Below are 12,322 nucleotides of genomic sequence, written 5' to 3'. Positions count from 1 at the left end.
TTTCGTGGAATCTGGGCTCATCATCGCTTCCTCATAGTTCGTAGGTTCATCATGGTCTAGTAACATGACTTCCAGAACATGATTACCGTACCACTCTGGTGCGGATCTTACTCTGGAAGACCTACGAGGTTTGGCAGCAACTTGATTTGAAGTTTCATGATCGTCATCATTAACTTCCTCACTAATTGGTGTAGTAATCACTGAACTGATTTCTGTGATGAACTACTTTCCAATAAGGGAGAAGATACAATTACCTCATCAAGTTCTACTTTCCTCCCACTCACTTCTTTCGAGAGAAACTCCTTCTCTAGAAAGGATCCATTCTTAGCAACGAATATCTTGCCTTCGGATCTGTGATAGAAGGTGTACCCAACAATTTCCTTTGGGTATTCTATGAAGACGCACTTCTCCGATTTGGGTTCGAGCTTATTAGGTTGAAAACCCTTTTTATATAAGCATCGCAACTCCAAACTTTAAGAAATGATAGCTTAGGTTTATTGCTAAACCATAGTTCATACGGTGTCATCTCAACGGATTTAGATGGTGCCCTATTTAAAGTGAATGCAGCTGTCTTTAATACATAACCCCAAAACGATAGTGGTAAATCGGTAAGATACATCATAGATCGCGCCATATCCAATAAAGTGCGGTTATGATGTTCGGACACACCATTACGTTGCGGTGTTCCATGTGGCGTGAGCTGTGAAACTATTCCACATAGTTTTATATGAACGCCAAACTCATAACTAAATATTTGTCTCTGTGATCAAATCGCAGAAACTTTATTTTCTTATTACGATGATTCTTCACTTCACTCTGAAATTCTTTGAACTTTTCAAATGTTTCAGTCTTGTGCTTCATTAAGTAGATATACTCATATCTGCTCAAATCATCTTGTGAAGGTCAGAAAATAACGATACCTGCCACGAGCATCAACACTCATTGGACCGCATACATCGGTATGTATTGTTTCCAATAAGTCAGTAGCTCGTTCCATTGTTCCGGAGAACGGAGTTTTAGTCATCTTGCCCAAAAGGCACGGTTCGCAAGCATCAAATGATTCATAACCAAGTGATTCCGAAAGTCCATCTTTATGGAGTTTCTTCATGCGCTTTACACCGATATGACCCAAATGGCAGTGCCACAAATAAGTTGCACTATCATTATCAACTTTGCATCTTTTGGCATCAATATTATGAATATGTGTATCACTACGATCGAGATCCAACAAACTATTTTTATTGGGTGTATGACCATCAAAGGTTTTATTCATTTAAACAGAACAACAATTATTCTCTGATTTTAAATGAATAACCGTATTGCAATAAACATGATCAAATCATATTCATGCTCAACGCAAACGCCAAATAACATTTATTTAGGTTCAACACTAATCCCGAAAGTATAGGGAGTGTGCGATGATGATCATATCAATCTTGGAACCACTTCCAACACACATCGTCACTTCACCCTCAACTAGTTTCTGTTTATTCTGTAACTCCTGTTTCGAGTTACTAATCTTAGCAACCGAACAAGTATCAAAATACTCAGGGGCTACTATAAACACTAGTAAGGCACACATCAAACACCTGTATATCAAATATACCTTTGTTCACTTTGCCATCCTTCTTATCCACCAAATATTTAGGGCATTTCCGCTTCCAGTGACCATTTCCTTAGCAGTATAAGCACTCAGTTTCAGGCTTTGGTCCAGCTTTGGTCTTCTTCACGGGAGTGACAACTTGCTTGACATTCTACTTGAAGTTCCCTTTCTTTCCCTTTGCCCTTTTCTTGAAACTAGTGGTCTTGTCAATCATCAACACTTGATGCTCTTTCTTGATTTCTACCTTCGTCGATTTCAACATCACGAAGAGCTCGGGAATCGTTTTCGTCATCCCTTGCATACTATAGTTCATCACAAAGTTCTACTAACTTGGTGATGGTGACTAGAGAATTCTGTCAATCACTATCTTATCTGGAAGATTAACTCCCACTTGATTCAAGCGATTGTAGTACCCAGACAATCTGAGCACATGCTCACTAGTTGAGCGATTCTCCTCCATCTTTTAGCCATAGAACTTGTTGGAGACTTCATATCTCTCAACTCGGGTATTTGCTTGAAATATTAACTTCAACTCCTGGAACATCTCATATGGTCCATGACGTTCAAAACGTTTTTGAAGTCCCGATTCTAAGCCGTTAAGCATGGTGCACAAAACTATCAAGTAGTCATCATATTGAGCTAGCCAAACGTTCATAACGTCTGCATCTGCTCCTGCAATAGGTCTGTCACCTAGCGGTACATTAAGGACATAATTCTTCTGTGCAGCAATGAGGATAAACCTCAGATCACGGATCCAATCCGCATCATTGCTACTAACATCTTTCAACACAATTTTCTCCAGGAACATATCAAAATAAACATATGAAAGCAACAACGCAAGCTATTGATCTACAACATAATTTGCAAAATACTACCAGGACTAAGTTCATGATAAATTAAAGTTCAATTAATCATATTACTTAAGAACTCCCACTTAGATAGACAGCCCTCTAATCCTCTAAGTGATTACGTGATCCATATCAACTACACCATGTCCGATCATCACGTGAGATGGAGTAGTTTCAATGGTGAACATCAATATGTTGATCATATCTACTATATGATTCACGCTCGACCTTTCGGTCTCCGTGTTCCGAGGCCATATCTGTATATGCTAGGCTCGTCAAGTTTAACCCGAGTATTCCGCGTGTGCAACTGTTTTGCACCCGTTGTATTTGAACGTAGAGCCTATCACACCAGATCATCACGTGGTGTCTCAGCACGAAGAACTTTCGCAACGATGCATACTCAGGGAGAACACTTCTTGATAATTAGTGAGAGATCATCTTAAAATGCTACCGTCAAACAAAACAGAATAAGATGTATAACAGATAAACATCATATGCAATCAAAATATGTGACATGATATGGCCATGATCATCTTGCGCCTTTGATCTCCATCTCCAAAGTACTGTCATGATCTCTATCGTTACCGGCACGACACCATGATCTTCATCATCTTGATCTATATCAATGTGTCGTCACATGGTCGTCTCGCCAACTATTGCTCTTGCAACTATTGCTATCGCATAGCGATAAAGTAAAGCAATTATTTGACACTTGCATCTTATGCAACAAAGAGACAACCATAGGGCTTCTGCCAGTTGCCGATAACTTCAACAAAACATGATAATCTCATACAACAACTTATATCTCATCACGTCTTGACCATATCACATCACAACATGCCCTGCAAAAACAAGTTAGACGTCCTCTACTTTGTTGTTGCAAATTTTACGTGGCTGCTACGGGCTGAGCAAGAACCTTTCTTACCTACGCATCAAAACCACAACGATAGTTCGTCAAGTTAGTGTTGTTTTAACCTTCGCAAGGACCGGGCATAGCCACACTCGGTTCAACTAAAGTTGGAGAAACAGACACCCACTAGTCACCTGTGTGCAAAGCACGGCGGTAAAACCAATCTCGCGTAAGCGTACGCGTAATGTCGGTCCGGGCCGCTTCATCCAACAATACCGCCGAACCAAAGTATGACATGCTGGTAAGCAGTATGACTTGTATCGCCCACAACTCACTTGTGTTCTACTCGTGCATATAACATCAATGCATAAAACCTGGCTCGGATACCACTGTTGGGGAACGTAGTAATTTCAAAAAAATTCCTACGCACACACAAGATCATGGTGATGGCATAGCAATGAGAGGGGAGAGTGTTGTCCACGTACCCTCGTAGACCATAAGCGGAAGCGTTATGACAACGCGGTTGATGTAGTCGTACGTCTTCACGATCCGACCGATCCAAGTACCGAACGTACGGCACCTCCGACTTCAGCACACGTTTAGCTCGATGACGATCCCCGGGCTCCGATCCAGCAAAGCTTCGGGGTGAGTTCCGTCAGCACGACGGCGTGGTGACGATGATGATGCTCTATCGGCGCAGGGCTTCACCTAAACTCCGCGACGATATGATCGAGGTGGAATATGGTGGAGGGGGGCACCACACACGGCTAAGGAACGAACCGTAGATCAACTTGTGTGTTTGGGGTGCCCCCCCCCCCGCCCCCGTATATAAAGGAGCCAGGGGGAAGGAGGCGGCCGGCCAAGGAGGGCGCGCCAAGGGGGGAGTCCTACTCCCACCGGGAGTAGGACTCCCTTCTTTCCTAGTTGGAATAGGAGAAAGGGGGAAATAGGAGGAAGAGGGGAAGGAAAGGGGGGGCGCCGCCCCCCTTCCCATGTCCTATTCGGACTAGGAAGGGGAGGGGCACGCGGCCCCCTCCTGCCTCCTTCCCTCTTCTCCCTCGAGGCCCATGTAGGCCCAATAACCCCCCGGGGGGGTTCTGGTAACCTCCCGGTGCTCCGGTAAAATGCCGATTTCACCCGGAACGATTCCGATGTCCAAATATAGGCTTCCAATATATTGATCTTTATGTCTCGACCATTTTGAGACTCCTCGTTATGTCCGTGATCACATCCGGGACTCCGAACAAACTTCGGTACATCAAAACTTATAAACTCATAATAAAACTGTCATCGAAACCTTAAGCGTGCGGACCCTACGGGTTCGAGAACTATGTAGACATGACCTAGAACTATTCTTGATCAATAACCAATAGCGGAACCTGGATGCTCATATTGGCTCCTACATATTCTACGAAGATCTTTATCGGTCAAACCGCATAACAACATACGTTGTTCCCTTTGTCATCGGTATGTTACTTGCCCGAGATTCGATCGTCGGTATCCAATACCTAGTTCAATCTCGTTACCGGCAAGTCTCTTTTCTCGTTACATAATGCATCATCCCGCAACTAAATCATTAGTCACATTGCTTGCAAGGCTTATAGTGATGTGCATTACCGAGAGGGCCCAGAGATACCTCTCCGACAATCGGAATGACAAAACCTAATCTCGAAATACGCCAACCCAACATGTACCTTTAGAGACACCTGTAGTACTCCTTTATAATCACCCAGTTACGTTGTGACGTTTGGTAGCACCAAAAGTGTTCCTCCGGTAAACGGGAGTTGCATAATCTCATAGTTACATGAACATGTATAAGTCATGAAGAAACCAATAGCAACATACTAAACGATCAAGTGCTAGGCTAACGGAATGGGTCATGTCAATCACATCATTCTCCTAATGATGTGATCCCATTAATCAAATGACAACACATGTCTATGGTTAGGAAACATAACCATCTTTGATTAATGAGCTAGTCAAGTAGAGGCATACTAGTGACTATATGTTTGTCTATGTATTCACATATGTATCATGTTTCCGGTTAATACAATTCTAGCATGAATAATAAACATTTATCATGAAATAAGGAAATAAATAATAACTTTATTATTGCCTCTAGGGCATATTTCCTTCAGGAGCAGTGTGGCGGCGAAGATGCCGTGGTTGAAGATGATGTCCTGCTTGGGTATGGTTGCGGATTCTTTTCTTGCGGATTTTTTTTCGTACGGTTCAGGGGTGAGAGCAGAGATTCGGAGATCTTCATGTTTTTAATCGTTGATCTATGGTGCTCTTTGTTATTCCGCTTGATTGCTTTATCGTGCGCTTGTCAGTATGTGCTTGTACGGATTTAGGACTTTGTAATGTTTTGTGATATGAATACAAGCATACTTTCTGAAAAATATGGAAGTACGACACTAATATATATGTGCCGGGTATATTTAATGTCATTAGTGCATCTACAACTGGACTTGGCAAATTCGGCCCCTCAAACGCCCGTAGATGTGTCCGGACGCGTCCGCGGGCACTTCCCGGTCACACGTCAAATTTCCCTTCTCACAACCGGACACCTCAATTAGCATACCTTAAATCAATAAAAACTCATGCAACTACATAAACGATGCATTACACATCGTCCGGATATTACATCAGAACATGCCATCGAAGTACCAAAATTTGGCATGTTTAACATAAATGCTAGCTATGGAGAAGATCATCCATGACTGCCCTTGCCCTTCCCGGCGCCCTTGTCATCCTTCTCGCAGATATAGCGATCGAAGACGCAGTACGGATCGAGCCGGATCTGCTCATCGTTGCGGCTCTCCTACCCGTCGTCGTCCTCCTTCTCCCCCTTAGGGGGGGGGGGGGCAGTTCGGCCATGACACGGACCGGACGAATCAGCTCTCGGGCGAGGGTGCGTGCTTCTCCCCTGCTGCTTCTTTACAATGCGGGCGCGGATGGCTTCCTCTTTTGCGGCGGCCTGCGCCACCGCATCAACCGCGAGGCGGGCCTCGGCCGCCCTCGTCCTCTCCTTCCCATGGCGGGCACACCAGTCCCGGTAGGACACATACTCCATCAGAGCGGGTGTGGGATGCGCCGACACAATCGTCTCGCGTCGAATAGAGCCCGCCGTCGGTCGAGCGCCATCCTCCAAGGAGCGGCGGAGTGCAATGCGGACGACACATTGCCTCATCCAAATCGCATGGGATGACGCCCCAGTCGACAGATCTGTACCGGTCATCGTCAGATCCGCTGCCCGTCATGCGGTAGAAGGCCGAAGATCACCGGACGGGAGCTTGGATGGTGGAGTGGAGTGGCTAGGGTTTGGTCCGAGGAGGGGGTGAGGACGAATATATGTGGGTTCGGGTGGGTCAGTGTGAGCCCGGTCCAACGTGACGGATATAAGGGGTGTCGGTTAGGCACGGTGTTTGAGGCATGTTTGAGGCGTCCGCCTAGGTCGGGTTTTGCTGACCGCTCACTGATTGCGGGCTTACGAGGGGAGGGGTGGAGGTTCGAGGCACCTCGCTTTAGATGATATATAACTTAAAATACACTGCACTGCACTCACATATTCTAAATCAATTATTTTAAAACCAACCAAATATATTAATTCGCGTACTGCATTTAAGCAAGAGAAAATGCAGTAACTTTTTCAGAAAGAAATGCACCCCCCCCCCCCCCTCATTTCCAGTCAACGTCCGTTAATAGTCCCTCGTCTTTTTTTAATCTGTATATAAAATTTGGTCAAAGTGTAAAGTTTGATCAATTTTATAGAAAAAGTATTAACATTTACAATACTTATGAAAGTTAAGTCCATGATGCATCTAACAATATTGATTTTATATTATGAATCTTGATATTTTTTTATAAATTTAGTGAATGTTAACAAAGTTTTACTTTGATCAAATCTTATATGTGGATTAGTAAAAAGAAACGGAGGGAGTATAACTCCCGCACTTTCCAGCGAACGTCATTTGCATGCAGTAACATTTCCAGAAGTAAATGCATCCCCAAAATTCAATTTTCAACGCCCCCGCGATAAACGCTGCTGCAGTTGCGCGCCCGGAATAAGGGCACTGCTGCAATCCCGTCGATCAGTTGTGTGCTTGAACCAAACGCGCGGCGGTGCTCGATTTCGCGACGCGCGATCGCCACATCGCGCACCGGCCTGGTGAAACGGAGACCTTTGACTCAGCTAAACACTCCAATTTTAGGTGAGCTTGCTGAGCTCGCCAATGGATCCGCGCTGCCTATATAAGTCCAGTGCCAAATGACACTCCAAGCTCGATCAGCTACAATGGCGAACTCGAGGGCCTTTGCTCTGGTGCCCCTCCTCATCTGCGTCTTGTCCTGCCACGGCGCCATCTCCTACGCGGCGGCGCCGGTGCCGGCCAAGGACGACTTCTTCGGATGCCTGGTGAAGGCGATACCGGCCCGCCTCCTCTACGCCAAGAGCTCGCCTGACTTCCCCACCGTCCTGGCGCAGACTATCAGGAACTCGCGGTGGTCGTCGCCGCAGAACGTGAAGCCGCTCTACATCATCACCCCCACCAACGCCTCCCACATCCAGTCCGCGGTGGTGTGCGGCCGCCGGCACGCCGTCCGCCTCCGCGTGCGGAGCGGCGGCCACGACTACGAGGGCCTGTCGTACCGGTCCGAGCGCCCCGAGGAGTTCGCCGTCGTCGATCTCAACAAGATGCGGGCCGTGTCGGTCGACATCAAGGCTCGCACGGCGTGGGTGGACTCCGGTGCACAGCTCGGCGAGCTCTACTACACCATCGCCAAGAACAGCCCCGTGCTCGCGTTCCCGGCGGGCGTCTGCCCCACCATTGGTGTAGGCGGCAACTTCGCTGGCGGCGGCTTCGGCATGCTGCTGCGCAAGTACGGCATCGCCGCCGAGAACGTCATCGACGTGAAGGTGGTCGACGCCAACGGCAAGCTGCTCGACAAGAGCTCCATGAGCGCGGACCACTTCTGGGCCGTGAGGGGCGGCGGCGGAGAGAGCTTCGGCATCGTCGTGTCGTGGCAGGTGAATCTCCTCCCGGTGCCTCCCACCGTGACCGTGTTCCAGATCCCCAAGACGGTGAGAGAAGGCGCCGTAGAGCTCGTCAACAAGTGGCAGCTGGTCGGGCCGGCCCTTCCCGACGACCTGATGATCCGCATCATCGCTATGGGGGACACCGCCAAGTTCGAGGGCATGTACCTGGGCACCTGCAAAACCCTGACGCCGCTGATGAGCAGCAAATTCCCGGAGCTCGGCATGAACGCCTCGCACTGCAACGAGATGCCCTGGATCAAGTCCGTCCCCTTCATCCACCTCGGCAAGCAGGCCACCCTCTTCGACCTCCTCAACCGCAACAACACCTTCAGGCCCTTCGGGGAATACAAGTCCGACTACGTCTACCAGCCCGTCCCCAAGACCGTATTGGCGCAGATCTTCGTCTGGCTCGTCAAGCCCGGCGCCGGGATCATCATCATGGACCCCTACGGCGCCGCCATCAGCGCCACCCCCGAGGCCGCCACGCCCTTCCCCCACCGCAAGGGCGTCCTCTTCAACATCCAATACGTCAACTACTGGTTCGATGAGGCCGCCGGCGCCGCGCCGCTGCAGTGGAGCAAGGACATGTACAAGTTCATGGAGCCGTACGTGAGCAAGAACCCCAGACAGGCCTACGCCAACTACAGGGACATCGACCTCGGCAGGAACGAGGTGGTGAACGACATCTCCACCTACGCCAGCGGCAAGGTGTGGGGCGAGAAGTACTTCAAGGGCAACTTCCAAAGGCTCGCCATTACCAAGGGCAAGGTGGACCCTCAGGACTACTTCAGGAACGAGCAGAGCATCCCGCCGCTGCTAGAGAAGTAGCTAGTACTCTTTGCAAGGAGATTTGTAGTGCGTACGTTTCAAATGCCCAACTAGTAGAATAAGGATTGATCGCCCATAACATAATTCTTAGTTGGAAGAGTTGCCTAAACTTAGGTGTTGGTTCTAATGGCGAAAATTTAGCAAAGAACAGAGGTGGAACTTGGAAGATAGTGGTTGCACTGCTCAAACTTGCGCAACAGCTTTTCTGCTTTTCTTGCTCTGCGTTTATTCGGACTACACAAGAAACAGGTTGAGCCCCCTGACACCGCGCCACTACGATCCATCTAGCTGGTGCCACCCCAGGAGCGGATCAGTGTTAGTCGTAGAACTAGATAGATAGAGAGAGAGTTTTTGTGCTGCGTGCTTCTGCGGCTTTTCTTCGTTCTTCTTATTAACATCAAAACTGAAAACAAACGAAAGAGGGGGTCGTGCCCGAGCTATTCGGTCGCGCCATCCCACGGCCAACTCGCCACGCCCTCAATGCCACCATGCACGTTTGGTTCGTGCCAACCCACGAAACGCGCATGGTCGCCTACACTACCTATCTGCTACCAGAGTTTCGGTCAAGGCACAAACAGGCTCATGCACTTGCCGTTTTATTTGCTAAGCCTGAAACTGAAAGAACTGAATGAGCGACAGGATTACAAAGTCAACAATTCTCCACTTAATCCTGGCGCCCAGAAGAAACTTCCATGACACCGAGCTTCAGTTGCATCTCCAAGAACTTGACCCGGCCTAGTGACTTGGTTAAGATATCAGCAAGCTGGCCATCCGTGCTGACGTGTAAGATGTCCACCTTGCCTTCCTCAATGCACTCTCGAATGAAATGAAACCTCAGGTCGATGTGCTTGCTCCGCTCGTGATGCACTGGATTCTTGGCCAGCTCGATCGCAAACCTGTTGTCCACGAATAACTTCACCGCTGCTGGTGGCCATCCAAACAGATCGCTCAGAAGTCTGTTCAGCCAAACAGCCTGACATGCAGCATTGTAGGCTGTTATGTATTCAGCCGAACCGCGACCCTCTCCCCATCCCTCCCCTCGCCGCCGCCAGGGCGTGTCGGCGGGCGAAGCCCGCCCGGCATGGGCGGCGGCGGGGCTTTCTCTCCTTCTCGCGAGGCGGGATCGCCGTGGGGCGATTTACCCTGGCCGGAACGCGGCGTTGTGCGGGACGCGGCGACGCTGGGCTGCCACGGTGGCTGGCGTGGAGGGCTGCACGAGGCGGGCTGCGTGATGGCGGCGCCCGTCGGCGGGATCTGGCGCTCGTCGTTGGAATTCGTCGTCGGCGGCAGCGGGACTGGCGCTCGCGCTGGTCGGGCGCGCCCCTCGTGGGGAGCCTCGGATCCATGGCGGCGGCCCTGGCTGGTGGTACGCGGCGTAGCTTCAGCGGGCGGCGCCGGCGTGGGCAGGTGGGCCACTTCCCTGGCCATGTGGATGGCGGGGCGGTGGTGGGCTTCGGCTGCGGCGACGTCTCTTCGCTGGATGTTGGTGGCCATGGTGATGTTCGTCCTCGACCCCGATCTACTCCGATCTGTATCGGATCCGGCCCTTGGTGGCTTCGGCCACCGTTCATGGGTGCTGGCCTTGCAGATCCGGTGGCTGGAAGGGTTCCGGGGGAATCTCTTGGCCGGCGTGGCGGCCACTCCGATGGCAGTGCCTTTGGGTGTTGCTTTCCTCGTTGGAGGCTTCGGAGAGGAACTCCTTTCTTCTACCCCTCCCAGGAGCTCAGGTGAAAATCTCAGACCCCCCTGTTCCAAGCAACGACGACACCAAGGTGGCCTGCTCCTTCCTGAAGGCGTTGCTCGGGGGGTGCTCAAGCGGCGGTGGAAGTGGTGGCGGTTCGGCGTTGACACATGCATTCTGGTCAGCTTCATCCTGGAGGTTGCGGCGACGTAGGCGACGCTCGTCTGGTGGAGCTACTGCCGATGGTCGAGGCATCGTCGGCAGTCTGCGCCATCAGGCTCGGGGTGCTCAGGGGGAAACCTCAGATCTGGGTCTTCCGGATCGGATGATGATGGCGTTTTATCGCTTTCCCTTCTGGGGGCATCGTTTTGGAGCAAGTGCTGGCTGGAGGGATGGTGGAGCGGTGCTTCATCTCACACATTGATGGCGGCAGAGATCGATGGCATGGCGCTGTGGAGACTCGACGTCCGATGCGCGGAGATGGGCTCGCGCAGGAGGAGGTTGCTATCTGGCGTCATGGTGACGTCGATGGCAGAGTGGCCAGATAGGGTAGAAGCCTCAATATGATCTGAAGACCTGTGGAAGATGGCGGCGACGACACACGAGTGCGTCTGACCAGATTGTCCTGGTAGGTGGCTCGGCTGGGGAGTCCGAATGAGTTTCGGCTTCCGGCTTTTGATGTTAGGCTTAGGTGAGTGGTCTGGGTAGTGGCCCAGCTAGCACCCCTTCATCATATTGGATAGGAGTAGCGGCATATGTTGCCAAGATGGTGGATTCAGACACATTGTTGTAATACTTTGTACGGTCCTCGTGAATAATCAATAAAGTGGCCGTATGCATCTCCCAGATGCAGAGGCCGGGGGTCATCCTCCTTTTTAAAAAAAAATGTATTCAGCTTCGCAAGACGAGAGAGCAAGCACAGCTTGCTTCTACGAAGTCCATGTAATGATGCTGGAGTCGAGGAAGAAAGCTACTCCGGTTGTGCTCTTCCCATCGTCGACGTCCCCAGCTAGATCGCTGTCACTGAAACGCACCAGTTTGGGCTCGCCACCGGAGCTCTCCTTGTATCTGCAGCCATGCCCAATTGTGCCACTGACGTAGCGCAGAATTTGCCTCACTGCCGCCCAGTGCGACGCCGTGGGTGCTTGCATATACCTGCTCACCATCCCGACTGCGTGAGTGATGTCAGGACGAGTGTTGCAAAGGTAACGCAGGATTCCCACGATGCTCCGATAGTCCATACCACGTATTCAGCTCCTCCGTTGTGCAGCTTGAGCCGATTCTCCATTGGCGTGTTGCAGGGATTGCAGTCTTTCAGTCCTGCCGCCTCCAAGATCTTTCGGGCATATGCGCTTTGACAGATCGTGATCACGCCCGCCTCCTGCTTGACCTCGACTCCCGGGTAGTACCTCAGGAGGCTGAGATCACTCATAGCGAACAGACTGTGCATCTGCTCCTTGAACGCGGCGATGTC

The 12,322-nt window shown here is 50.2% G+C and overlaps 1 protein-coding gene across 1 annotated transcript; it reads left to right on the top strand.

Annotated features, from left to right (window-relative positions):
• The first annotated feature begins 7,570 nt into the window (after positions 1-7,570).
• LOC123160325 (berberine bridge enzyme-like Cyn d 4) lies at positions 7,571-9,319 on the top strand. The gene has a single exon (XM_044578127.1). It carries the CDS (start codon positions 7,572-7,574, stop codon positions 9,165-9,167), a length of 1,596 nt encoding a protein of 531 aa, XP_044434062.1. The 5' UTR covers position 7,571; the 3' UTR covers positions 9,168-9,319.
• The last annotated feature ends 3,003 nt before the right edge of the window (positions 9,320-12,322 follow it).

Source organism: Triticum aestivum, chromosome 7B (assembly GCF_018294505.1).
Source record: "Triticum aestivum cultivar Chinese Spring chromosome 7B, IWGSC CS RefSeq v2.1, whole genome shotgun sequence".
NCBI lineage: Eukaryota > Viridiplantae > Streptophyta > Magnoliopsida > Poales > Poaceae > Triticum > Triticum aestivum.
Note: the sequence above shows the minus strand (reverse complement) of the source record. Positions and strands in the feature narration are given on the sequence as shown.

What these genes read in the sequence shown, in the direction of transcription:
- LOC123160325 (XM_044578127.1), top strand. Translation starts at nt 7,572, where the DNA reads ATGACACTCCAAGCTCGATCAGCTACAATGGCGAACTCGAGGGCCTTT.